Source organism: Brachyistius frenatus, unplaced genomic scaffold (genome assembly GCF_029030835.1).
Source record: "Brachyistius frenatus isolate BFR_SWC_R1_liver_20210118 unplaced genomic scaffold, ASM2903083v1 Contig_4, whole genome shotgun sequence".
In the NCBI taxonomy this organism is placed as follows: Eukaryota; Metazoa; Chordata; class Actinopteri; family Embiotocidae; genus Brachyistius; species Brachyistius frenatus.
The window spans coordinates 6396738-6423019 of record NW_027210603.1 but is presented as its reverse complement, the minus strand read 5'-3'; the positions used below and the strand labels follow the sequence as shown (position 1 = coordinate 6423019).

Genomic DNA, 26282 nt, shown 5'->3' with positions numbered 1-26282 from the left:
AATCATATACAGTGCATATGGAAAGTATTCACAGCACTTCATTTTGCTCCATCCTTCAGTGTTGTCAACAGGTCAAGCTGTAATAGGACATTATTTCAGTTAGCAATCACCACTAGAAAATGGTATGTGAAAAGTCAACTTTACTTTCCGTTCCAAACAGTGAATAGTTTTGCTATGTTAAGAAAATGATTTTACCGTGTTGTCTTATCCAACCTTTATCGAGGATAAGCCACTCAAAAACGGAAAGATAGATCATTTATTTCTCTGGGATTAACCTGCTGTGTATCAGGTTATGTGAAATCTACTGTTACCAGACATCTGGAAAAAAGGGAAAGGTTAAATTACTGAAGATCTGAGGTCTTCATTAGGATAATGGCATCTGCTCGCACTTGAAGTTCAAAGGTGACATTATTTGTCCCTCTTATACAGCCCTCCTGACATGGAGCAAGCCCTTAGACGAGATCTCCATCGATCTAGAATCCACTCAGCCTCTTCTTTTTCTCCTGAGGGTTTTATTGGTTTCTCTGATCCCTGTAATACCTGAGCAAACCCTTAATGGCTAATTGATATGCTGCTCTGTTCTCCTGAGCTCCATCAAAAGTCTGCAGGGCAAAATGTCAGCCATTGGTTGCATTGGTTGCCCCCTCCCCTCTTAGACAACTAAAAATCTCTTTCATTTGCATGTGAGAGCAGACCACTCCTTTTTTTGATGAGACTTGAGGACATAGGAAATTTTCATTTTACATCTCTCACTGCGGCAAGGAAGTATGGGGTGGGGGTACTAACATACCCAATCAGTGTACGTATCCGTGTCTGGTTTTTGGAAAATTAATCCCTGATTGTGCCCATCTGTTTTGACCAGGTTTAGGTGTTTCTGGCAATTTAGCACCCGCTTACCCAGACTTCATTGGACCCACAGGGGGTGAACACAAGGGAGAAAAAGCTGGAATAGAGAGTGAATTGTGTCTATTCTATCTGTTTCTAAATTACTCATTGTGTGGCGTCAAGAAACGATCAATGGCATTCAATAAAAGAACATGATTTAGTCATTGACCAGAATGGAAAAGGAATCAGTGAGTTTGTAGAAAGGAGAGGTTTTTAGAGGCTTGTCTTTCATTACCCTCTCTCGCTCTCTCCCTTTGTTTTTGGTATTTATTCTGGCAACTAGTGGTCTACCTTTGATTTCAGTGCATATACAATTTCTATCCTTTAAAGTGTGTATGTTATTTTCTGTGTTACTGGCCTTAAGGTATGTACTGTATACCAATCCTATATGTAGTTGATTCCATGAGGGGAAATCGCACCTTGCACTATAGTCATATGCGCCTTTCTTACTTGGATGCTGTGACATGTTCTCACGGAAGGCACTATGGTGAAAATTGCAACGTTAGTTCCACTTATTGTGAGGGAGAGGGGGAATAGGTTCAGACCTAATACTAAAGAAATTCTGTAAACAGTCTGATTCATTTCTTTCACCTTGCCAAAAAGCAATTAGTGCGCTTGTACAAGGATAGTATCCTCATGTCTAAACTGTGTATATGCTGAGCATATTCTTGAATGTTAAACTGACATTCTACCAGATTCAACCTGAATTAAAAATAACTTTTAATCAATATAATTCTTATCATCATGGCTCTGTACTTGACTTGCTTCTTCCAACTTTTAAACAATGACTTTGTGCTCACTTAAATAGAATTACAAGGTAATCTTTAATAACCTTTGAACTGTTTTGGTCAAACAAGCTTCAGATAGCCACTGTTTCACACCACTGTTTGCATATATACGATCCTGCTCTGTGGCCCAACTCCTTTTGCACAAGTTAAATGTTAAGTTGTTTATCCATTAGTAGAATGCACTTCACTAAAGGTGAGCGGATGGCCTGCACATTTAGACATGTAAATGTTGGGGAGGTGACAAAAAAAAGAGGGTTGGGGCAATGATTTGCCTTGCAAAGCACACCCATCTGCCCTTTCGATGGCTCATTGGCTCCCAAGATCAGGTGCAATCTGAACTGGAATCATTTGGATAATTGACCTTCTGTGTGCATAGATTAGAATAAATTAATTTTGATTGGCCTTGCTGCATTAGGAACAAAGTGGGAAATGTTGGCTCTTTTATATTCAGCTGCTGGTTTGTTGTACCCAGTCTCTGAGGTGATTATGTATGCCATTCCCCAACTATTATGCATTTCTTCAGCTTAATAAAATAATTCTTGCTCTGAGCAGAGTGGGGCATTGAGCACAACACAGCTAGACACAGAACCTTTCTCAACTTTTTAAGTAAAGCATCAGTCTGACTTGGCACAAAAGCATCCACACAAATCTGTGTGGGGGCATTCAAATGCATATTTGTATGTTTGTTTTAGATGTATAGGTGGGTGGTGTATATATTAATCTGTGTTTTTGCTCATGCAATCATTCTGATGCAGAGTGGTGTGGGGTATGTGGTTACTTGTCTTTCCAGGTTTTTTCAATCTCCGTAAGTGACCTTGCTATTCCAATGAAAGTGCCCATACTCTGTGTGTCTACACCCGGTCCATGCAGCCCTGTATGTGTCATTGCTGCCTGATGGACAGCCATTAACCCTTGGTGAAGGGGTGGAGGAATATTTATGTCTGCCTGTCAGCTGTGACACGACTCCCTCCGGGGATGAATAATATCCCTGCCCTACACTGGCTCCAATTGTTGAGTCCAATTCACAGCAAAATGGTTTGTGTGTGCATGTTGGTGTGTGTTCTTGCTGATATGTTACATTTACTGTGTGTGTGTGTGTGTGTGTGTGTGTGTGTGTGTGTGTGTGTGTGTGTGTGTGTGTGTGTGTGTGTGTGTGTGTGTGTGTGTGTGTGTGTGTGTGTGTGTGTGTGTGTACACAGTAAGTGTGTGTGGGTTCAGGGGCATTCTGATATCCTGAGGTGAGCAGCGGGAGACAAGTTCTACATCCCTCACTGACATCTGACAAACCTCCCTCTCGCCACAGAGGTTGGTCTCTCTCCTCCTCACTCTGCGTCAAGCGTGGCATCTCTCTGTTGCCTTGTACCTCTACACTTTCCTTTTGTATGTAACCTTCAATATGCACACATGAAAATGTTTTTTTTAAGCACCATAAGCCAAAACTAGAATTAAAAGTTGTGTCATGCAAGATGAAAGTTAGGACAGATGTCCTGAAATCCAAAGCCTAGAATTATTGTGTCTGCATTTTCTATGGCATCTGCATTCATCATGGAAAATAATTTCAATAGAACCTTAAAATAGAAATGGATTAAAACAGCAGAACAGTGCGCAAGGATTTATTCAGTCATTGTAGCAATTGCTTAATTAATCTACATGGTTAGCTAATTCTTTCCAACCCCTTTTTTTTTTTTTTTTTTTACTACTACTTTTATCAAATGGCAACCTCACATCTCCAACAGTTTTCAAACGGTTATTTTGTCCCCTTTACTTTTACCGTTTAAGTTTGATGTACTAAAATATCTCTAACAAGTGTTAGAGCCATAATCCAGATGAGCCAGCCTCAGAATTGTTCAAAATGATATACTCATCCTGATTGCCTTCACTTGACTGACCATGTGGTCACAGTAATAAGCTTTAGGACCAGCAGTGAATGCACTGTAGACGTTAGTTCTCTTTGGGGTCACCTTTCAGGCTGCTCTAACCTCTGCTTGTTGGAGGTTGTTGAGGCTTAACAAGAGGAATCTAAATCTGGATTTATATTTATCCTAAAACGGCATTACAATTTACCACCAATTAAAAATGGCAGTAAAAGACAGAACTCTTCTTACCAACAGGCAGTTTATACCAATGGAACTACTGTAGGTATGGTGAGTAATTTGTATAGAAATGTCTTTACTCAGGCATAGAAATACATAGACAATTATATATTCAGAAGAAGTTAAAATTGTAATTCAAAGTTTTTTGTATAGCTTTAAGCTCTGATTTTAATTAGCTGACAGCTTTAGCAGAACCCCAAGTATTCAAGTATATACTGCACAGGTGGGGAGCATAAACACTACCTTGCTTGGTTTTTGACCTGGGAACACTGAGTAAACCAGTCTTAGATGACCTGAGGTGTCAGGATTCTTCATAATGGACATTTTGAGCATTTAGTGCTTAAGAGATAAGTAATTTGATTGTAAACACTACCCTTTGATACCAAGGGAAATTCCCAAATACGTTTCCAGTCTGTCAAGCATTATATTATCGCTGTCCAAATAACCACGTAAATCCAGTAACACCAAAAACAAAACTTTAACTTTTACTTGAACAAGTGTAGTCTTAGTGCTTGTGGTGGGGTCAAAATACAGACTGAAAAAGATTAAGAAATTGTTTTACACCAAGAAAGCATTAAGGTGCTGTAAAACAGCCTTTTCAATGATATTTCCTTAAAAATGTAGGTTTAATATGGGGCTATAGTTATTTATTAGAGCCATGTAGATGAGGGTTTGTCAAACGAGGTTTAATAACTGTCTTCTTCAGGGCCCTTTGGAAAAATGCATGACGAAGAGAACTACCGTCTATCTGTAGTTCATTTGATGCTATGCCATTAAAAACATATTTTAAGAAGCTTGTAAGCAGAGTGTCAAGGCAGCAGGTAGTTGGCCTGAGGTAGTGAACTATTTATGTCAAGGTGGCATAATCTAGGGGAAGAAAAAGTGCCAAATTAACTAGAGTAGTCATACGCAGAGGCACAGGCAGCATGATCAATGCCTGAGTTTTGCTTTATTCTCAGAAAAAAGATGTAAAGTCACTGCATAACTGGGATAACAGTTCAGAAGGAACTGATGCTGATCATGTGTTAGTCAGTGTGTCAACAACAATAATATGGTCTGTTCATTATTATTGTTTTTATTAATAATCTCAGAGAAAAGGTAATGCCTTGTCCTTTTTACTTCCTATTTCATTTCAGATGAGAAGTTCAACCTTATAGATGTCATAAAGAACCTGGAGTGTGGTTGGCTGCCGCCTGTGTTCTCTGTTTATGCGCTCTTTTTTTTATTTTATTTTTTACCTTTTTACAATTGTGAAATTTCACCATTGTGCCTGTCTCTTATCAGAAGCAACTAGTCAATTTCATCATGGTGTATTATTTAAAGATCTCAGACCTCACTGTGCCCTCTCAGTTCTTAAATCAAACCTACACCCTTAGATTGATGTATTATTAAGATTTCACGTTATGATACTGCTTTAAAGTTTTACACACCACTCCGATTTTTTTAAGGGATTTGTTGGTACCATAACATTTTTTGGACACAAGCAGTAAGTAGCACACTCAAAGCATACTCAGTATTTGCTTCATTTTAACTAGCCAATGCTTTGCAAGTATGTACCCTTCAACAACAAAGCGATCCGTCTACTGTGCATCAAAGCTAACACCATGCACACCCTGACATCTCAATGACAGAGGGAAATGTGCAGCGTAGCAAAGTATATGTTGTAATGCTAACCTTCAGAGGCACCTTCCAGGCTTTCAGGAACAACAAGTGCAAACATATATAGCCCACACATATACACACATACACACAGACACTGAGAAAAATTGATGTTATGTTTGAAATATGTATGTTATTACTATTAATAAAGCTATTGCAGTTTTGGTCAGAATTGCTCTTAACTTTCAACACTTTGTTTTACTCAAATATTATAACAAAATGCTACAATTGAGACCGTAAGACAGCAGTATGGGTAAGATTAACTACTTTATCAAGCACTTCTTCGCAAACATATTCTGTTTAGCCTGAGGCACCAAAAGATTTGTCTTCAATTCAAACTGTCAAGATGAAAGGTTGTTTTTTGTGTGAATCATAATAATGTAAATGATGACAGTGTTTCTTCCCAGTATGAGTCACAGTGTTTACACTTTTTTTGAACTCCTAGCCATGTCGTGTCTGATTAGTTGCTATTGATTAGTTGAGTCTCGCTTGAATGTGAAATTTGGCACAATGTGAAGATCACCAAAAACACCACACAAATGTCCTTATGGAAATTGAACATTGATTTCTAATTGCTATGGATAAGGACAAAGCTTCATGAGCACAAAATAAGGATGGAAATGCGAACAGAGCTAACCTTGGGTCCTGCTCATGGCACGTTGAACAGCATCAGGCTTGGTTTCAGAGTGGTTTTACTGTTGTGGAATGAGTAATGTTTAATTGGTGCCATTTCACATGAACACACTTAGCTTAAAATTGAGTTGGTACATCATCATCAACCTCCAGAACATACAGAAACCTCATTCATCTAACTAGTTCAGTTGTTGTTTGATTTTACTAAAGTGGTAAATACCATTATACTTTTCTGTAGCTGCTTCACAATAAAAGCCTTGCTTTGGCCTTTGGTTCTGTTAACTAACAGTGAGAGGCTATTTGTTCGATGATAATAAGCACAGGAACATAGAGGTGGAACAAAACTCCAAAGCACAGAGATTATGAATTACACTGAAGATGCAAAAGTACTCCAATCTTAAACATAGCAATGGTTCCCTCTAACCCGTCACACATATTAAGCCGATCAGCTTAGGGCGGGGGGCTGTCACCGTTTGGCCCTGATGCCAGCTAGACACAATATTCCGGTACATCACACCTTGTCCCTGTGTAGTCACTGTAGTCTCTATGGATATCATCATAGCCTGGCTATGGCATGACTGGAGGATGGTATTCTAGGCCTGTGGAAATAGGCTTTATTTTAGGTTTTGCAGCCCCCAAATAGCAATTTAGGAGAGCGATTTTGTAATTGGATGCAAAAGGATGTTTGCTATGTGAGTTTTCTGCCAAAAATATCTCAATCTGCAATTGTGTAAAACATAAACAACAGTAAGCTTTCTCTCACGGACAAATGGAGAAAGACACCTGCAATCATCTGTCTTCAGTCAGACTATTTCCATGTAATTCACATTGGTCCACATACAACTTGCAGCAGTATTCAAGTTTTTGTAATGTCACCTTACACATGATAACGTATTTCTAGCAACTTTCTCAGATTGATTTTAGTCTCAACAGTCACCAAAAAAAAAAATCACATATTGAATGACAGTGAACGGAGGGATAAACAGACGCTTGTCATTGGGCAACCCCCCCCCCCCCCCAATTCTCACTAGAATAGAAACTGTTGCAAGGCAGCAGCATAAAACAGAAAATGAGATCCATCAGGGAACAGTTTCCTTTACTCGTTTAGCCTGCGTTTTCAGAGAGAAATCATAGACAATTCTTTGAAGGGACAAAAAGAGGAAGGGATGAACTATAAATTAATCACCCAGTCACGACACATTGCACTGTTTTGTGTTTGCTGGCCATATTAGACTGTTTTTGTTGATTTAGTATTATTTGTGCCTCTCACGCCTGTCAAACATGTTTAGAATAATCTTAATGGGAATGCCTGGCAGTGAGTGGTTCAGAAGGTAAATGATTACAATCATTAAATGCCACATGCTGTATGATTTTATCTCCCGACTGTCAACACCAACTGGCCCAGACCGGAACAGACTTGATCTCACTTGTTCCATCACTATTCCCATATCATAACTATTAGTGGCCCAGAAATTGTATTGTGTATTCACCCCCTAATTTTTTGTTGTATTTGTCTGCAGCCAGAGATTTAGTTTTCTCCACCCTTCTCCACCCACCCACCTGTCATCTTGTACATGTCTGTGAAAGTGATGATCCCCTGCCTTTGTAAGCCTGTAAAGCCCATTCAGCCATTGTAACGCAGCCAACATAAATAAGCTTCACTTGACTTCTGCAGAATCCCAGTGTGCAATGAGTGATTGAAAAGCAGTGCAAAAATACTGCCTTATTTCTGTGACGGAGGATAAGGTCAGAATGGTTGGTTACACTCAGCCCTGAGGAAACTGTCACAGCCCATGACCCCGCTGCTCACTCACAAGACATGGCAAAGCAAAGGCCATCTACAGGATATGTTCTCTGGTCACATGGATTTTTGCCAGACCTCACCTTTTCTCATTTTCCTTGCCTTGTTCCTACCCACCCATACCTTCCTACAAACCTCCTTTGACTGGAAAGAAAAGCCATTCTTGCCTTTTCTTGATTGGTTTCTATTCTTTTGCCTGCAGAGAAAAATGGAATCCCAGGGTGCTGAAGGTTGGAGGTGGCTCGGTGCTCATAAAGCACTCTTGACCAGGGCAGATGTGAGGAGACTTAGGGATGTGGATGAATGCGAGGAAGATATATTGACACAGAGTATGGTTCAGGCTGGTGTTATGATCTGCCTAGTTTGGTGTCTGAAAACAGAATTTGGAAAGCATGCCGAAAACCATAAGAATTTAAAAGAGTTGGATAACATATGTTAGTCCCTTTTAAAACATTAAATTAGGCTGCAAAGGCTTTAAAATCCCACTGGCACAAAAAACAGGGACTGACATAATTATATGTAGAATGTAGACTGAGTGTGGTGAGTCTGTACATCCTCCAGATGAAACCTGGTGCACACTGTCCATTGATCAGACGGGTATCCAGCTGCCTGTTGCGGTAGGATTTTTACCGTCAAGCAAAACTTCAGACACCACTGTCTGTCAAAAGATGTCTCTGCCAGTGACATGGCCAATCTTTGACATAATGCTCAGTCTGTCACTTTGCAGTCCCAAGAAGGGGCTGTCATGCTTCAGCAGGCCGGATAATTATTTCTCTCTTATCCCTCCTTGCCAGGGCCAATCCTAGCCTTCAATAGAAGCTAGGGCCCGCACCACTTCCCATCACTTCTCTTTGTCTCTTTTTCTTCTCCATCTCTCTTCTTCCATCTGTTTCACTTCACCTCACTCTCTGACTTCAAGACCTTCTTTTCCCTCAGTGTGTCTTTATGTCATTCTCTCTTGCTTGTTCTGTAACCTCTCTAAGAATAGATTTGCACAGGCGAAATAGATCCTCGGTTTGACAGAACTGATGCTCAAAGTAGTACACGTTCCATAAAAGATTACCATATGACGATGATTTACGTTACTTATCCTACACATATGACAAAAAACAACACCTCTTGCTCTTCCACACAGCCTTATCTTGCTGCTGACATGAAGCACTAGTCCACAGTTGGAGCAATTTCAAGGAATAAAATGATTCTGGGAAACGGTTGGCTCTGTCTAAAGTTAGAAAGCAGTGTTGTTACTGAAGTGTGTTTGCCTTTATCTTTTGCAACAAGGCAATTGCTTGTTTGGGTAGACAAACAAGGTTTTATTTTTCATTTTTGTCATTTATATTCAAACATGTATGTGTGCCCTGCATTGAAAATTTGACACCACCACAACTGTTGCTTTCTTTGGGGGAAAATGTTCTCTATTCAGCAATGCCATCAGTTTGTCACAGGCCCTGATGGTTCTAGTTCTCACCTCCCTTTTGGATGTTTGGTAACATAATATAAAATATACGTTGTTTTTTTTAAATCCTAAAGGAAAGCCTTGCTCCAGAGATTGCTCAAAAAGGTACAACATCAGAATAAAACACCATTAAATTAAGATAGATTTGGTCAAATAAGTAAACTAAAATAGAAAAGTAATATTGTAAATGATGTTGAAAAGTAACATTTATTTATTTAATGTTTATTTACATAGGGACAAGTATGTAGCATAAACCAATACAAAACACCACGGCATTTATAGCTTGAGCTAATTTACAATTCCCATCCCATGATGGGCCTTTAAGATGCCTAAAACTCGACAACTCACATCACAACAGAATACGGTACAGATCATAAACTTAATCACTAAGTATATACATTTAAAACTCAACAAAAGAAATACAGATATATACAATACAATATAGGACGCAGCATAAAACAGGAGCACCAGATCATTCATGAGTACATAACTGATCCCTCTTCAAAGCTGTTTCGGTTTGATTTTAAAATTAACTAACCTTGGATCCAGTTTGATTTCTGTAGGTAAGGAGTTCTACATGTTGATCCCCTGGAAAGAGAGATGTTTGTCCAATATGAGAATTTAGTTAAGGCACCTTACAATTCCCATTAGTTGCTCCACATGTTATGTTGCATTTAATGTTGAAAAGTACCATTGCACATGATATTAACACTATTGCTCTCAGTATCCAATGGTTCAGCCATCCTTCTTATGGAAGAAGGAGTTACACAGTTTGATGGTCACTGGTTAAAAAACAAACAAAAAAGACCTCCTGTGGGTAACTAAACTCAGTATTTTCTGGTTTGGATGCAACTTGACATGTAGAATCTGAGATTATGTTGAGAAATCCTAAACAACATTGATCACCTAAGGCAAGTTACTCCTGTCTTACTTCAAACATGGACACAAAACTGAAAAATCCTTCTTTCCTAACTGCAGTTTCATCATTCCAAGATGTGTCATTAGAGCCAGCAGGACTGCCTTGATTTGGAAGCTGTGCATGTTAACCTGTGGCCCCAGGGCCGAGCGCTGGGCCCCCAGCAGATCGAAAACAAATAAACAAGGCCTGCCAGAGCAGGCGGTGACAGTACAGGCTGTCTCCAGTAGATAAGACAGAACAATAGCCCTTAATAGGCCACAGAGAGACACACACCCATCTCCAGCCCTGCCTTTTTCTACTCCTATCTGCTTGCTGGTAACAAAGGAAACAAGATTCTTTCCCTTTTCTTTCCTGCAGAGAGATTAGTGGCGCTTTACTGGGGTATGGGCATGAAAATGTGTATTTGAGTGATAATTCAGCAACGCACGCACGACGCGTTACAAGGAGCCTTGCAGAATGAGAAGGAATACAATGCCTTTATTCCCCCCTGGGTTGAAATTTGGAGGAGAAAAGTACATCTTGTTTGTTTGCTACTTATAAGTCTGAGGAAGTGAGAATGAAGACTTTCTAAACATGTGATGTTGCTTTCAAATGTTGTCCTCATATTTCAGTGAATACAGATGGCCAAATATGTATAATATGATAGTATTATAAGACAAGCCTGTGTCCGTAATAATAATAATACTCACATATTTTGTCAAATGTGTATCCAAGGCAGGGTTTAGGAAAACTCCGCTAGGAGAAGTACTATAAAGGCCCACGTGGGTATGTCAAATTGTCTGGGTTATATTTCTTTCTTGTCCTAAATGCAGTTAGTGGGGCGTATAATAGCAGGCAGAAAAGCCTGTTTCTCCTGTGAAGGCCCTGTTTTGACTTTGACTCAAAAGAAAGCCTTGGCAGGGTATCGGAATGCCGGCAGCAATGATCCTATTTTCCAAAATCTGAATCATTTCACCGGCACCCAGGTAGAAGGCACCTGCTCATGCTGTAACTCTGCTTGAAAGAACACAGAAAGATCCCCTAAAAAGAGCGAGCTGGCACATTATACTTGATGCCTTTATGCTGAGCTCTGATGAAAGAAATCCATCCCGCTGCCAACTTAGCTCACCTGAAATGAATGCCTTTAAGGAAAGAGACTGTTCATCTGTAACAGGAGGTAAAATGCTACAGAGTGTGATGTTAAAAATTTTAGGTGGATTGAATTGTGCACTGCTATTTCATACCTTGAAGCTAGATTTCCGAGATGCCAAGAGCCAGAATGGAGCAGAGAAGAGTCAGACTTTTGATTGGAGAGGCCATCAAACCAAGAGAATTGACCCTAAATGTGGCACCCGTTCTTTCTCCCAGTTCATTATTTTGTCATTTTAACCCCATGCAGACCACTACCCTGCTATAAATATATATATTTTTTAAAGTAATGTACTTTATATATACTGTTCATTGTGCAGTGTACCACATGGGGACAAAATGCTTGACCACATTATATCTTGCATTTTGGAACTGAATGAGCTGTTCGAGGAGACAACAGGATTAGAAAAATGAACAAGATGCTCACATTTTGCCCTGCTTTGATCTTCTAACTCTATTTTTCTGAATGTTTATTAGTTTAAGGCTGTGTTCCCTCTGGGCACATGGTTCTGCATTTAATATCACTGTATCTCTTTTAAAATGATAGTAAGGTTTGTGTCAGTTGTTAAAGCTCCGGATCTGTGATCTCTGCTTTAAATGGGCAAAAATGGAGAACATTAAACCAAATGTCTGCTTATTTTTCGTTGTCTTCTTTGTACAGCAAGAATAATGTTCTCTAGGTTGTTGACTGTCTTGTAAACCAAAACCAGAGAAGAAAAATAAAACAAACTTGCACCAAAGTGCAACTCTGTTCTCGCCACATCCATATTTCTATAAACTGCATTTACCTCTGCCAAGCCATATAAATCATGTCTTGTGTATCATTAATATACATGGATGTCAATAGGAGACGCATGAATGGAAGAAATATGGTCCTTCCCAATGGAGACAGAGTTGAAAAATGGGCTGTAGATAGGGTAAGAATAGAGCCTTCTCCAGTGAGGCTGCAAAAGGCGTCTAAATCTCTGCTGCCCCCCAGTGGGCCACCAGATAATGCTGTGCATGTGCATACATATGTGCGTCTGACATCAAACAACTGTGACACAATATGTGATGTTTGACCCACCCAAAACCCAATGTTACATAGTCTTCTTTATGTAAATGCACGCATATCACAGAGTGGTGTCCCATATTCCTGTTACTTTGTGTTTGCTGTGTTATGAGCAGAACTCTGACATCACAGTCATATTAGAAACATTGCATTGTTAATGCATTGCAGTTTCCATGAGTTCGACTTGACAACTGATGTTTGCAATAAAAAAAAAAAAAGACTTAGTTTGATCCTTGTTAATGCCATAATCCCTCTATACCTCCGGCAGTTTCATTAAAGTGTGTTTACCACAAAGGATCTTATAAAATAGTATAAAACTGTGGATGTTCAGCAGATTGAAGCAGTTTAAGGGTGTTTTCACACCTGAAAATCTAGACTAAGGTACCAACCAAAGTTCATGCTTTTGTTGCATTGTATTCTTGATCCAGTTAGTTTTGGTTTCACAATGCAATGTTGCGAGCGCACTAAAGAACTTTGCATGAGATAGATTGTTTTTGTTGCCACTATACTATCCTTCTCATGGCATTATTATGAGCATTTATTTTCATGTCAGAAAATAATTTGTAAGCTTCAGTTTCAGTTTTTATGAATTTCTTTTCCAGCTCAAAACTTCAAAACATTGTCTCCTCTCCCCATGTGCTACTGCAGCTCATTTTTACATTTCCCCTGCTTCTTTTTCTTCTTCTATTCTTTAATGGGTGAAGATAGCTTGACTCAACTTCCCCTAATTGCTCTGACAGTGTGAACCATTCAAAAATAATTTTCACACTGCAAACCAACCGAACCATGGTTCAGTTTGATTCAGACCGAGACCATTTGGTCAGATAAAATGTTGGCCCTTTCGCCCGGTCCGTGGTCCAAGACACCTTTCACGCCTACTTTTTGGGTCTGGACAGTAAAAGGTAGGTGTGAAAGCAATCCTAATGATCACTGGTGGTCAGGCTAAAAGTTGTTCTTAAAAGTTGCATTTTAGAGGTTGAATTATATTCAGCCTCTAAAATGCATCGCTGCTTCATTTTTCTAATTCTGGCTGCCTACAAATTATGGTGTTGCCCCAGCTGTGGGTCCAAAGTGCATAACACATGCTCACACATGTACCTTAAGGCGCAGGATATGACATATATAGCAGGCTAAGTCATCGGATATAGACACATATACACTTTGAGAAACTACAGATCGCACCTATCCGGCTGTCGGAAAAACCAATGTGTTAGTGTTTCTCTCTCATGCCGACTTTTCACTGTCTGTTACTCTTTACACACTAATGCTGGTTATTGAGTAGACTATATCGCAAATATACGCTGATAGTCATCATAAAAAGTGTGGGAATTTTGAACTACTCATTCATTCATTCGAAAGCTGCACAGTTAGTTTGTACATTGAGTATTTGGCTATGTACCAGAAGACTATTGTTTAACACATACACGGGTCACATACATCACTGTATAGTAAAGTATTCAGTAAAGCACATTAAATATAAACTGTGTTCATTTTACACACAAAGATCATTTAAATGTGTTGAGGAGAGGTACTCCCGTCTGTGAAAACAACATCTCGTCAATATGTGGATCTGAGGTCTAAACAAATAACCTTGATCAAGGTTTTGACCAGAAAAGAAAACATTTATTTCAAACGTTGGCCGTTGGAGTTTGAAAGCTGTGTGCATTTACCAGGAAAAGGAGAGTACATTTTTATTTTTTAATTTCTTTGCCTCCAACTCATCCATTAATTTGACATACTAGAAAAACCTCATTATGTATTATTACTTATGTAAACTGGAGGTCAGTTTAATTTGATTCCGTATTAGTTTCATGCTGCTGGTCACATCCCTTCGCAAGATATTTAATTAGCATGAAACCGTTCTCTTTGTGGACCTAACTGTTTGCTCAGTTTTGTTGCATTGCAACAGTCTTTATGGCACTGCCTACATCTGTGTTTTGTCTGACACCTCTTCTGGTCTTGTGTCATTCTCTGCTGTTTGCAATGCTTCGGCTGTTGCTCTGGTAGCTATCCAAGTCCTTGATCTGCTCTCACTGTAAACATCATTACCACGCACTGACAACATACACATGCACAACAGGCGCACACACACACACACACACACACACACACACACACACACACACACACGCGCACGCACGCACACGCATGCACACACATACATCCGCACCACACTCCCACAAGCTGCTCATCCAAATCGGCGCTAACAGATTAGCAGTGATTATAAACAAACATGGAGGATTAATCCTGTGTGCTCTCAGTCTACTTTTCCACTGAGCTAGCCAGGGTAATTACCAAGTGCTAGATTGTTAGTGTAATCGCACACACACACACACACACACACACACACACACACACACACACACACACACACACACACACACACACACACACACTAGCTGCTTTGCTTCTCTACTTAGTGATATCAGTTTCGTGCTCATTTTGTAAGAAAGTTGAAGATATCCTCGAAGAAACTGGGAGACAGCTAAAGTAAACAGTGCAAATGATGAGATGGGTTGGCAGAACTCAATGTTCACAACTCAGTTTGTCCTGGATAGTTGTTCTGTGGATATGGAATTTGCAGAACAAGGGACATCTCAACATTATATATGTATAATACAATTGAACTAAAAGTTACTAGCATGGTGGAATTTAACCTGTTGATTTGCTGACCACTGTGTGTGCTCGAGTGTATTTTATTATTTTCTTTGAATTACATGTGAGAGGTATGTATAACTTATGAGTTTTAAAGGTGAAAGGAAAACCAGTCACCTTCTGTTGTTTGTAATGTTAACAGTTCCCATTGAAATATTGCTTTGGAATTTGGCCTACTTGTTTCATCGCTCGCCTGCTTCTGCCCTTTTAACTTTTAACATTATACCGTCTCACTTAATTCTGCCTCCATAGTGATACAGTTGTGTCTCCTCGGGTGCATTGTAGAGCCTCACTAATGCTGGATTTTGGGGGCCGACACCTATATCAGGGAGTAAAACAAATGTGAATGTTTATATATCCCTGATATGTGGTTATTTAACCACTTTGAACACTTTCTGACAAACATGTAACGGCGGCAGGATATATTACAGTTTATTACCCACACTGATATCAGTGCACTAAAACGGTAAACTTCACATGGAATTTAATACTTATAGATAACAAAAAACACAATAGAAAAAAAAAATTCTGATTTGTGTGACATCGGCCAATAATATTGACAGACCAATATATCGGTCAAGCTCTAGTGCATAACCTCTGTATGACCTACTGTGCACCAAGTTGGCAGAGACTTCTGTACTTTTTTCTTAGTAAAAATATTTTAAACTGGCAACAGTACATTTTTTTACTGAGCGTGTTTACAGCAGTATGGGACATGTAAGTGTTGCAAAGGATCAGTCAATGATTGTAATCAGATTACATGTTGGACTTTACATCACCATCTACACAAATTTCAGGGCTCAATTATAATTTGATTCTCTCACTTTGTATTGCTACTACCTGCTATTACCAGTATTGACAATAACTGTGATATTTAAAAAAAAAAAAAAAAATGAAGTACTGATATCATGTTAAATAAGCACATGTAATAATATTGTGGACAGTCCAGCACCAGTATCTAGCTGGTTTACACTCCGACACAGAAGGTGGCAGGATTGCTCCTTTGGGCTGATTGTCACTCCCCATATACATGTAGCTACCAATGATACTTAGCAGAATAGGGTTTAATATAATCAATGGTCCAGTGATGTTAGGGTTTGTTTTTTTTAGAGAAAATAAACAATTTAGCTGCGTTTTAAATTTTTCTGGTTGATTTGTCTACTTAAACATTTAAAATAATTTAATCTACATAAGTAGATATACCACCTTCCCACCATGTGCTCTTATGTACAAGTGAGCTGTAATCAGTATGAAGGAGCAATACTGTCACCTATAATTAATGCAGCTATAATGTGACAACTGTCCTGATAGCATTGCTATTATTTTATTTACGTTTTTAATAGAAACCACTATAGCATCATTATCATGAATTCTTTTGGCCACAATAATTGTCGAGAGAAAATCTGATACCGTGGCATCCTTATATGGACTATAATCATGTCATTGTTGTTTTGTTTGCTTGATATTCACAAGCGTGTCTCCACCACTTGGTTTAATAATTTCCCAACCTCCTCTCTCACAGGTTGAAGCCATCCTGGTCAACATTTTTGGGGGCATCGTTAATTGTGCCATCATTGCCAACGGCATCACCAAAGCCTGTCGAGAGCTGGAGCTGAAGGTTCCGCTGGTGGTGAGGCTTGAAGGTAAAACGGCACTTCATACGCGCACACACAGACACACACAAATAAATCTATGTTTTACCTCTCCAACCCTCTTCGTCAGCCGATCCCCGCGGACATTCCCATCAGCTCAATACACACTGTGCATCACCCCCTCATCAGAAACCAGACCATCGATCTCCATCTAGCCTGGAATGAAAGCACTTGACCTTAACAAGCATTTCATCATATTGGATAATGATACTGGCCTTAAAGCTACAATATGCAACCACGTTCACACCTCTGTCACTTGTCACTCATGTTTGCCTGGAAATGGCATACATAACAAACTGTTTTTTTAATATGCATTTTAATGCTTTTTCTAGACCTTCTAGCTCCATAGCCACCACCCTGATGGCTACTAGCTCTATGTACCACAAATGGTGCTTATCCAGCATACGAGCACAGGCTGATAATGACTGATAAACAGCTCGCTGTGTTATTTTATGACTATATCTATTTACAGTTTGAAAGGTACAAATAAGCTCTTTCCCCACCTTGTTCGAAACTTGGGAGCCATTGTTTTATGGCCACTGTACTCTCAGAAGCCCATCCATCTTCATTGTGGCCCAGTGTCCTAGTAAGAACAGCAGTGCATTTCTCATACATGTCACACTTTGCCACACCTGTCATTAGCGGCAGCCAGACCAACAGTAGAATTGCCACTGATTGGCTCACCTTTCACCTGTATATGCTAATAAAACCTGTTCTCGTGCATGTGTGTGGGATGGTAGCGGTGACTCACCGAGGCATGGGGCCAGTTGGTGGTTAGCGTAATTGTCAAGATCTTGCTGAGTGGTGTGTCCAGAGCAGAGAGCAGGCAGGGGGAGCATACTGTGTGTGTGTGTGTGTGTGTGTGTGTGTGTGTGTGTGTGTGTGTGTGTGTGTGTGTGTGTGTGTGTGTGTGTGTGTGTGTGTGTGTGTGTGTGTGTGTGTGTGTGTGTGTGTGTGTGTGTTAGCCCTTAACACTTCGTGCTGTATGTCTGCACAAACTCTGCTAATATGGTTTGTAGGTCAGGGCATGTAAGCAGTTTCTTGAAGCGAACTGTGTAGAGATACTGCAGCAGAGTTTGGACCTGCCTTAACAGAGCACAATAGAGTGGGAAACATTTCGATTTCACAACTTCCCCCTTAAAGAAAAAGAAAGATGTCTTGCAGGAGTGTAATATTCCCTCCAATTGATAGTGAATTTGAACCAAGAGAGGGAAGACTAATGACAGATATGTGGCTTAAATTTAAATTCTACAAATGACCACTGCACACAAAGTTTTAAAAAAAGAAGAAAAAGAAGCATTGGTGCCAGTTTGAGTATTAAAGGTGAAAGTGTTTTTTTTTTGTGTTTTTTTTATGGTAATGACTTAGCATACACCTAACCGTACAGTTTATATAATAAAATTGTCATGTGGCTGAAAAGAGAGTATTTGGATATGAGATTTGTTGCCACAGAAGCAACTAGATTGGCAATCACAATAGATCCTTTATTAGTCACCACACATTTCTCATTCAGCCTGACTCACAAACAGTCCAGAAGGTCACTACTGGTGGCTGGTCCAACCATGTTTCCCTGGCCTGGGCCTAATCCAAGCTTTAGTTGTGGGCCATTACATCCTAGGCTGCAGTCTTGTGGAGAGGATTGGTTCAGAATCAATCAGCTCAGCTTGCGAGGCTGACTGCAGGCCAGTGAGAACAGCCCAGCGCTCTTCAACAGGATCAGAATGGATTAACAAGCACACTTTTAATTGGAAAGGCTCTTTTAAAAGGCCGGAGTTGATTGCATTGGCGGAGAGTTATGTATTCCCAAATGTGGAGGAGAGGGGCCATGTGGTCGAGATGCTGATAGGGTTATATTAGTTGATAGGGGATGTACGAAGTGTTTTAATGTGGGCTGACAGAGAGTCTGACTAAAACACAGACTCTTCGTTACCGCTTATGCTCAACCATTCAGACATAAAGACACACTTATGCACACAGATATTTAGGGTATAGATAGGAGGAGATACCTGAGGAAGTGCTGTACTGCCCTCTTTGGCTACAATGTGAACGCAAACGGATTGTATTGCATTGTGAAGATGCTGTCTGCCACTATGGAAAACTTCACCTTAAATAGTCTTCAGGGTCCAAGGAAAAAGGTGACTGCATTCGATTAACTCTGTTCCCCAGCCTATTGATTTGCCGAGCCATTCTCCAACTGCCTGTCAAAGAGTAGAGGCTGCTTTCTCCTTAAATTTGTCCTCCCATTTAGTAAAAAAAAAAAAAAAAAAAAAAAAGAAAGATGCAAGGTCCTATAGTAAGGTTAAGATGGCTCCCTCAGTCCTGACAGCATGATTATAGCTTAAATAGCCATGTGCTGCAGCCATTAACCGAAAGAGATATGCATGTTTATGCACATATGGGCAGATATATAAATAGACACACACACCAGCTGGCTTTTATACTGATATTGCATTCCTTTAAATCAAATATTTACTGCATGGTAAATATAATTCAATAACAGTTTTTGTTTTATTCTTTTTTTACCTGATAAATTAGCTATCAACTTACTCTCATATATAATGAATCTTAGTCTTACTCTGCATTTTTTTTCACTTAACTCTTTATAAATGAATGCTGTACAAATGCCACATATACACAAATACTGAATACAGTTATGTTGTTTGTTCATAAAATACTTTGACAGTTTAATCTCATCGATTAAGTTTTCATCCATGTCTACTCTAGCAGTCTCATGTTTTAAATATGATATACTTATGTCTTTCTTAAACAACAGTCTAGACAAACGAGAAACGTGAAAACTGGCTAGCACATCAAAGGAAAAATCATCTGCACCGTCGAGGAGTATCCCGCTCTGCGTTCAAATGAGAAGCATTTGATGTTTGACACACAGGAGTAGGGCTTGTCCATTTTTGGCTGGAAAGGAAAACAACTCTCTGCATAGTGCTGATTATTATAAGGATTAACGATCAGAGTCAGAACAAGTATGCAGTGATGAAGGAACATGTTTTTATATCACTAATTTGAGGTCATTGAGGTAGCAAGACTGAACTGCTGTATTGCTTCTGTTAAATGGTACAGTCTGTCTCCTCAACTGTCTTTTCATATTTCAGCTGCCTGTAAAATATTGTACAATGTAAGTTGTATCATGTTTGTATGGTGTGTAAACCTGAATTAATGAACAATGGCCACAAAGCCTCAGCAAACATTTCAGATACCTGAAGGTTGTCCTTCATCCGTTTTAAACTGGCTTTACTAACTAACTTCACAAGATGCAACACTGTACTGATAGTAAGTTAAATGTTTGTCATCATACAAAGAGCTCGTTAGAAAGTACACAATACTGTATTTTTAAAAAGGGTAATGTTTTACCTGTGGCCAGATATCTCATATCTATCGAACTGAATATCAGCCAGTTTACAAGATAATAGGATTTTTTTTTTTTTTCACCAAAGACATCAATTCGAGTGTACAGTGAGCTCATTTGCAGACATTTACACTAAATGGTGATTTTCCATAATAACACCAAAGTTGTCTGTTATTGAACATTATATTGTATTGTACAATAGTGTATATTTTAAGATTGTACACTAGAACACGCATTACACACAACTGTTAAGGCATACTTAGTTTACTGTTGTCTTTTGATGAGTTTATTTTCATCTTAGACGGAGCCATTATTTTACATTACGTATTACGTAGTATGCAATCTATCCCCTGTTTACGTGGCAGGTCAATCAATACTTGTTGATTTAGTCAGCTGGGTTGAGAATAGATGAATTGAAATGGTAAGGTGGCCCACTGACGTGTACGAGGTGCAGGTTTCTGTGCTGCCAACAACCGAACAGAACAGATATTTTCTTTTATTTACCTCACATGTCATTCTTTGTCAAGTCCTTGACATAAATATATTACATTTATGGATTTTCTTTGTATGTCTGACACTACAGCAGAATGTTGCCTTTTTTTCCTCAAATGATAGCTTCACTAAACAGCTTGTTAGAGGAGAGAATTACTCACAATGTTAGGATCTGCAGCATTGACAGAGCTCCTCCAGCACGAGTCTTTGGCGCAGACCCAAACCGTATTATCCTGTTGAAATATAGTGATCTGTAATTGTCTTACAGAAAATAATATTCTAATAATTGTCTCAAGTAGCTGGCTAATTGGAGCGGAGATCCAACGGAAATGTGTTGGGAGGTGGTAATATATCACATAGCAAAATGGTTTGTGCTGCTTGGTCTTTTGTTGCTTTGTTGGTTTTCAGCTGGGCTGTCGTCTGAGGCTTCTCAGTTGATCCATCGTTCAGCAGTTTGGATGGGATTTAAAGTATTGACCAATGATGGTGTAGATCTGTTGGATTGAAAGTCCAACAGATGCTTGTTATAGAAGTTCAGACCAGCTGGTTTAAAAATACAGACATTTCACATGTTCCAGTAAATAAAATGTCAGTGGGGCCAATGATTAAACCCTTGAAATAGTGTACATTATTTTACAGGTAATTACATAGAATTTATTTTTAAAACATGAGCCCTATATGTGTGCATGCATCCTGTTCTATCCAGACTGTGAGTAGGTCTCTGGCAGCACCTAGTGGCTGCAGGTGAACCCACACACTCTGGTTAGCATACTTTACACACACATACACACACACACACACACACACACACACACACACACACACACACACACACACACACACACACACACACACACACACACACACACACACACACACACACACACACACACACACACATCTCGTGCTGCTGTATCCAGCTGGGCTCAGTCCTTGCTGCAGCTGCGAGCTATCAGTGCTCCCTACTGCTCACAATGGAACTGCAGTTGTGTCTCACGCTCTCACGTATGCAAAAGGAGACCTGCATAAACGCATGTCACTTCTTCTTTCTCACTCCCACAGATGTGTGATTCTCCCCCTCACACATGAGTCACAGCTAACACAGATGCAGCATCGTCTAAACAATGCTGCACATGTTGCTCATCAATATTTATGGAACAAAAAAAGAAAATTGCAGAAAAAAAAACGCATGTGCTGTTTACTTTATTTTGGTCCTGTATACACTTTCCATAGGCATATTTGTCTCCTTAGAACAGGTCTTGCATTATGTATTTGCTGTGGGGCCATATGGCTGCTTCCCCTTCTGTGAGTTTTATCTATTGCTGTTTCAAGTTTGTCGTGCTGCAGCTTTGTTTTAATCATCTGGAAGTGTTATAGTATGGATCCACCAATCCCAGTGAAGTTAATGGGTCAGCTTGTTGAATGTGAATATACAGGGCTGCACCATTATTATCAAAATGAGACACACAGACACACACACATAATATATGCTATTTGATCAGAAAATGACTCAAGACACCCAATCCCCTGTTTATGTGCCAGGACAAGGTCTCTTCCTGCTCTTATTCTAATTAATTACATCGCAGAATTGATTGTTTGGAGTGTGATCCCGCAGAAATGTGTTTGGAATGACTTATTATATGGCTGGACAAAAGAGATGAAATATTAGGCGTTAAGTGGCGCTGGTAATAAAATTCCTCATGAAAGGTCCATTGATTAGGGCGGCCTGGCCTCCGGGGAATTCACATATCATGCAGTCTTAATAACACGCCAGCCACAAGAGCTGAGGTCAACCTCTAAGCATCTGAGCATGCACAAACACACTCGTGCACCTCCACTCGTATCACATTACAGATTTGGTCAGAGTGAATGCAGAGAGGTTTCAATCATCACACCTTCTGTACACATACAGTAAAGTGCACAGTAAATCATAATGTTTTTATAAAATGACTCTATAAAGTGTCAAGAAACAGTAAAGAAAAGCTCATCGCACCTTTTCAGAGCCCTTGGTGACTTTTGTAAATGTCTGACCAGATCAGATGACACACTTTGTTTTGAGTTTTTCAGTGGTATATGACTGTAACTATTTGAAAAAAGATAAGATAAGCCTCTATTGTTCCTCGCGGGGGGAAATGCAGGTGTTGCAGCAGAATGACGACGGAGAAGCAAGTGATGATGAATACTGAAAAAGAAGAAATAAATAAGTCTGTATATTAAGCATTTTTATTGCAACATAACTTAAACCAAAGTGCTGCACAATATCAAACAGTTAAAACAATTCAGATAGACTTGAAACAATTACGGCATTAAAACAAATTAAGCAACATAAATTAAATTCATGAAAGTTTAAACAATATTAAGGCAAAACAACAGGATATATAACTAAATGGGTCTAATCTATAGATGAATAGACTGGATGTGTTTTCAGTTGAGATTTGAACACTGGTGACGATCTGATGCGGAGGGGAGAGTTGTTCCATATATTTCACATAAGATGTTAAAAATAATGAATTTAAAAAAAAAAAAGAATTTAGATTAAAATATTTGAGTAAATAAAGGGAGGTAATTAAAAATATAGGTAGTATTTCCATATCAAACAGAGTAGAGAATTGTTGATTCTTGATCAGACAAATACCAAAAATACCCTTTTTTTCTTTCTTTTTTTTTTCATCATATTCATGTGTGAAATCAGTAAATGCCTAAGAAACAGCTGGCTTTTGTTGTTTTAGCAGTGAGGGGGTGATTGTGCTTCATTTGACCTTTTGCTCTGTTGCCCTCTCGCTCCCTCTCATGCACTCCCTCCCTCCACACTCTTCCTCTCCCCCCTCGTCCTTCCGCCCACTGCGGCGGCCCCTGCCCTGTGTTGTGACAGGCTTGTCAGACCTGTATTTGGCTGAACAGCCTGCCACGCCGGGATGCGACCAGTTCAGTGTGTTGAGCCTCGGGGCTGTGCAGAATGTCTTTCGGGTGTCTCTCTCTCTCTCTCTCTCTCTCTGTCTGTCTGTCTCTGTCTCTCTCTCTCTCTCTCTGTCTCTGTCTCTGCTCGGTTGTCGGTCTACCAGGGCCATGAGCGCCACCGTATCATCCAGCACCTGCTACCCCTGACCTCGCTGCAGCCAGGGGAGCATGCTCCTACACAAATTGCCCTTTTTCCCGTTGTTCACAGTCAAAGCTGCTTCCGGATCAGCAGTTGAATGTGCCACCGTTCACCCATAACTCCATCCATCTGTCTATGTGGATTGATTCCTCCAGAGGAGCTCTTCGTCTTTCACACAGCGCAGTTTTTAACATCGGTGCAGATGGCAGATCAGGTTCAACCTTGTTAAGCCATTTTTGTCATTTTTGTCACTGCCTGTTGTGTTTTCCTTTTGTCAGGGACCAACGTCCACGAGGCTAAGAGGATTCTGACTGACAGCGGCCTGCCCATCACAGCAGCAGAAAACCTGGATGACGCTGCAAAGAAAGCGGTGGCCGCCATCAGGAAATAGAAAACTCGGTGTGACCTCGGGACAATCTGTCCACCAATCACCAACATTCATCACAGCCTCAGATCACATCAGCCTTTTCTTGAGTATCCCAGTTATGATAGGGAGTTTCAAGTATCCAGTTTTCTGTTTGCATATGTAAACATCATATACTGATTTCAGAAACCTCAGTAAGCCATTATCATGGTTTTGCGAAACACGATTATGCTAGCCGCAGTAGTCCGCATGAAACCAGGAAGAAGTTGTATGTATACATCTTATGATGGTTTGTGACTACCTGCGCTGGAGAAACTTCAGTCGAGTGACAGAACACAAACACACACTTCTTAAGCGATGTAGATTTGCAGTTTTTTCTTTTGGTATTGAATGAAATAAATGTACTTGGAAGTTTAGATGGGAGAAGTTTTGAAATGCTAACCTATTCAAGTCTGTATTACACAGGCTACAATAAGGACACCATCCACTGCTCCCCTGTCCTGCGCGGTGGTGGTGACACCAGTCAAATTGGAAGACGTCTTTTAATATTTTCCTGTTGTTCTTTTCTCATATTGGAAAAAATAACGTGGCTAAACCAAATTCACAACGCAATATTTGCATTAGTGCTTAGCTTCTGTAGCCTCATTTTCAATAGCCAGAATCAAATACGATTTAAAGTGTCAAAATCGCTGCTTTTTGTTGTAAACAACATATGCAACTGCACAAATGGCATACAGTAATCAGTAACTAGGATACCGCTATTTATCATATACGCGGGAATATGAATAACCAACTCTTTGCTCCATAAGATATCCCGAATATGATCAAAACGGAGATAAGCTTCATAACTGGGATATTTGGTACATATAAAGACACACATGCAGACCTCCAGAACCTCCAACCTTTGCTCTCATTGGCCTACTTACAGAAATGTCTTGCTTTCATTGCCAACTGAGCATATCAGAGTTTCTGAAGTGCTGAAAAACCGCAACACCTTCTAGAATACAACTTTTACTATTTTGTATCTGTGCTGTGCAAATTATGTGCTTTTAATTTTTTAATCCGTTTTCCATGGAATGTAAATTGATTGGGAAAAATCACTCACACTTTCAGGCTTGTTATAATTTCACTTTATGAGAGTCAGCATAATCCCTTCATAGAACATCAAAAGGCTCTCTGTCAGCAATTGGATGGAGACTCAACACTTTGCATTCCATTTTTCAAGGCAAAACACAGCTTTCTCTCTGCGTATTGTGGCATTTAAGTATAAAAATAACTAGGAAAGACATTTTCACATCCAGCCTTGGTGCACGATACATTCAAGGCACAGTATGACTGCAAGGCAGCCATTCATAAGCTGTAAAATCATTCAGCGGGACTTTTTGTAACTAAAACGAATGGAACAACGAATCAATCAGTCTGTTTACGCCATTGTTCAAGTTAGTTACAAAACCTTATGTGTCCCAGATGAGGTAGGTGAAATACCCTCCCTGTGAATTTGTACATCCTGTCTTATTTATGAAGCGCTACTATGATAGACAGTCTATTATCTGCATACTAAATGAAGACTAAAGGGTTTTGTAAACAATCTCGGCAACTCTTTAATTTCCAGCAATAGTTTCTTACAGAATGTTGGCAAAACAAATCAAATGTACACAATTGTACTTGTCTTTTTTTTTTTAATAATCATGAATGTATTTTGACAGAATATCTAGATTACGGTGTGAAAACTGTTTATATAATTTGAAAAATTAAAAAAATGTTTCAAAATGACTTTTATTTCTTCACCTCACATTGGAGTACCCTGGGGGAAAACTGGCAGCAGATGGAAACTGAGAAAGGACATGGAAATTCAAATTATACTGATTCTACTGGCTTTTTAGGTGGAAAAGTATATTTGCTGAATAAATGTGACGTCAGTGGGGAAAGCAGACCCTCAGCAGTTTGTACAGCTGTGTACCTTTGAGCCAAGAGCAAACACAGTTCAACCTTGAGACAACTTTTGCATATACACGAGGTGCGTTTTCCAAACAATTCAAGTCATCTTTGCATTCTGAAAGTTTAGTTTTAGATCAGCAGGTTTTTCCTTAGATCAACTAATGTTTTATTCAAAAACCCAAAATATTATGTTTACTATCATAAAGCTGAATAAAAACCCTGAAATTCACAAATATTTGATGTTTTTGCCCCCCCAAAAAAAATCTAAAACCTTTGATCAAATATCAAAGTAGTTGCAGAAAATGTT

At 39.5% G+C, this 26282-nt stretch overlaps 1 protein-coding gene across 1 annotated transcript in view; it reads left to right on the top strand.

Annotated features, from left to right (window-relative positions):
• The window catches only part of suclg2 (succinate-CoA ligase GDP-forming subunit beta), a 100419-nt gene extending 74640 nt beyond the window's left edge, over window positions 1-25779 (top strand). The window contains exons 10-11 of the mRNA XM_069712877.1: window positions 16591-16711; window positions 23952-25779. Of these exons, the coding sequence (XP_069568978.1) occupies window positions 16591-16711; window positions 23952-24064 (234 nt within the window). The 3' untranslated portion in view covers window positions 24065-25779. The remainder of the gene's footprint in view (window positions 1-16590; window positions 16712-23951) is intronic.
• Window positions 25780-26282: the final 503 nt, after the last annotated feature.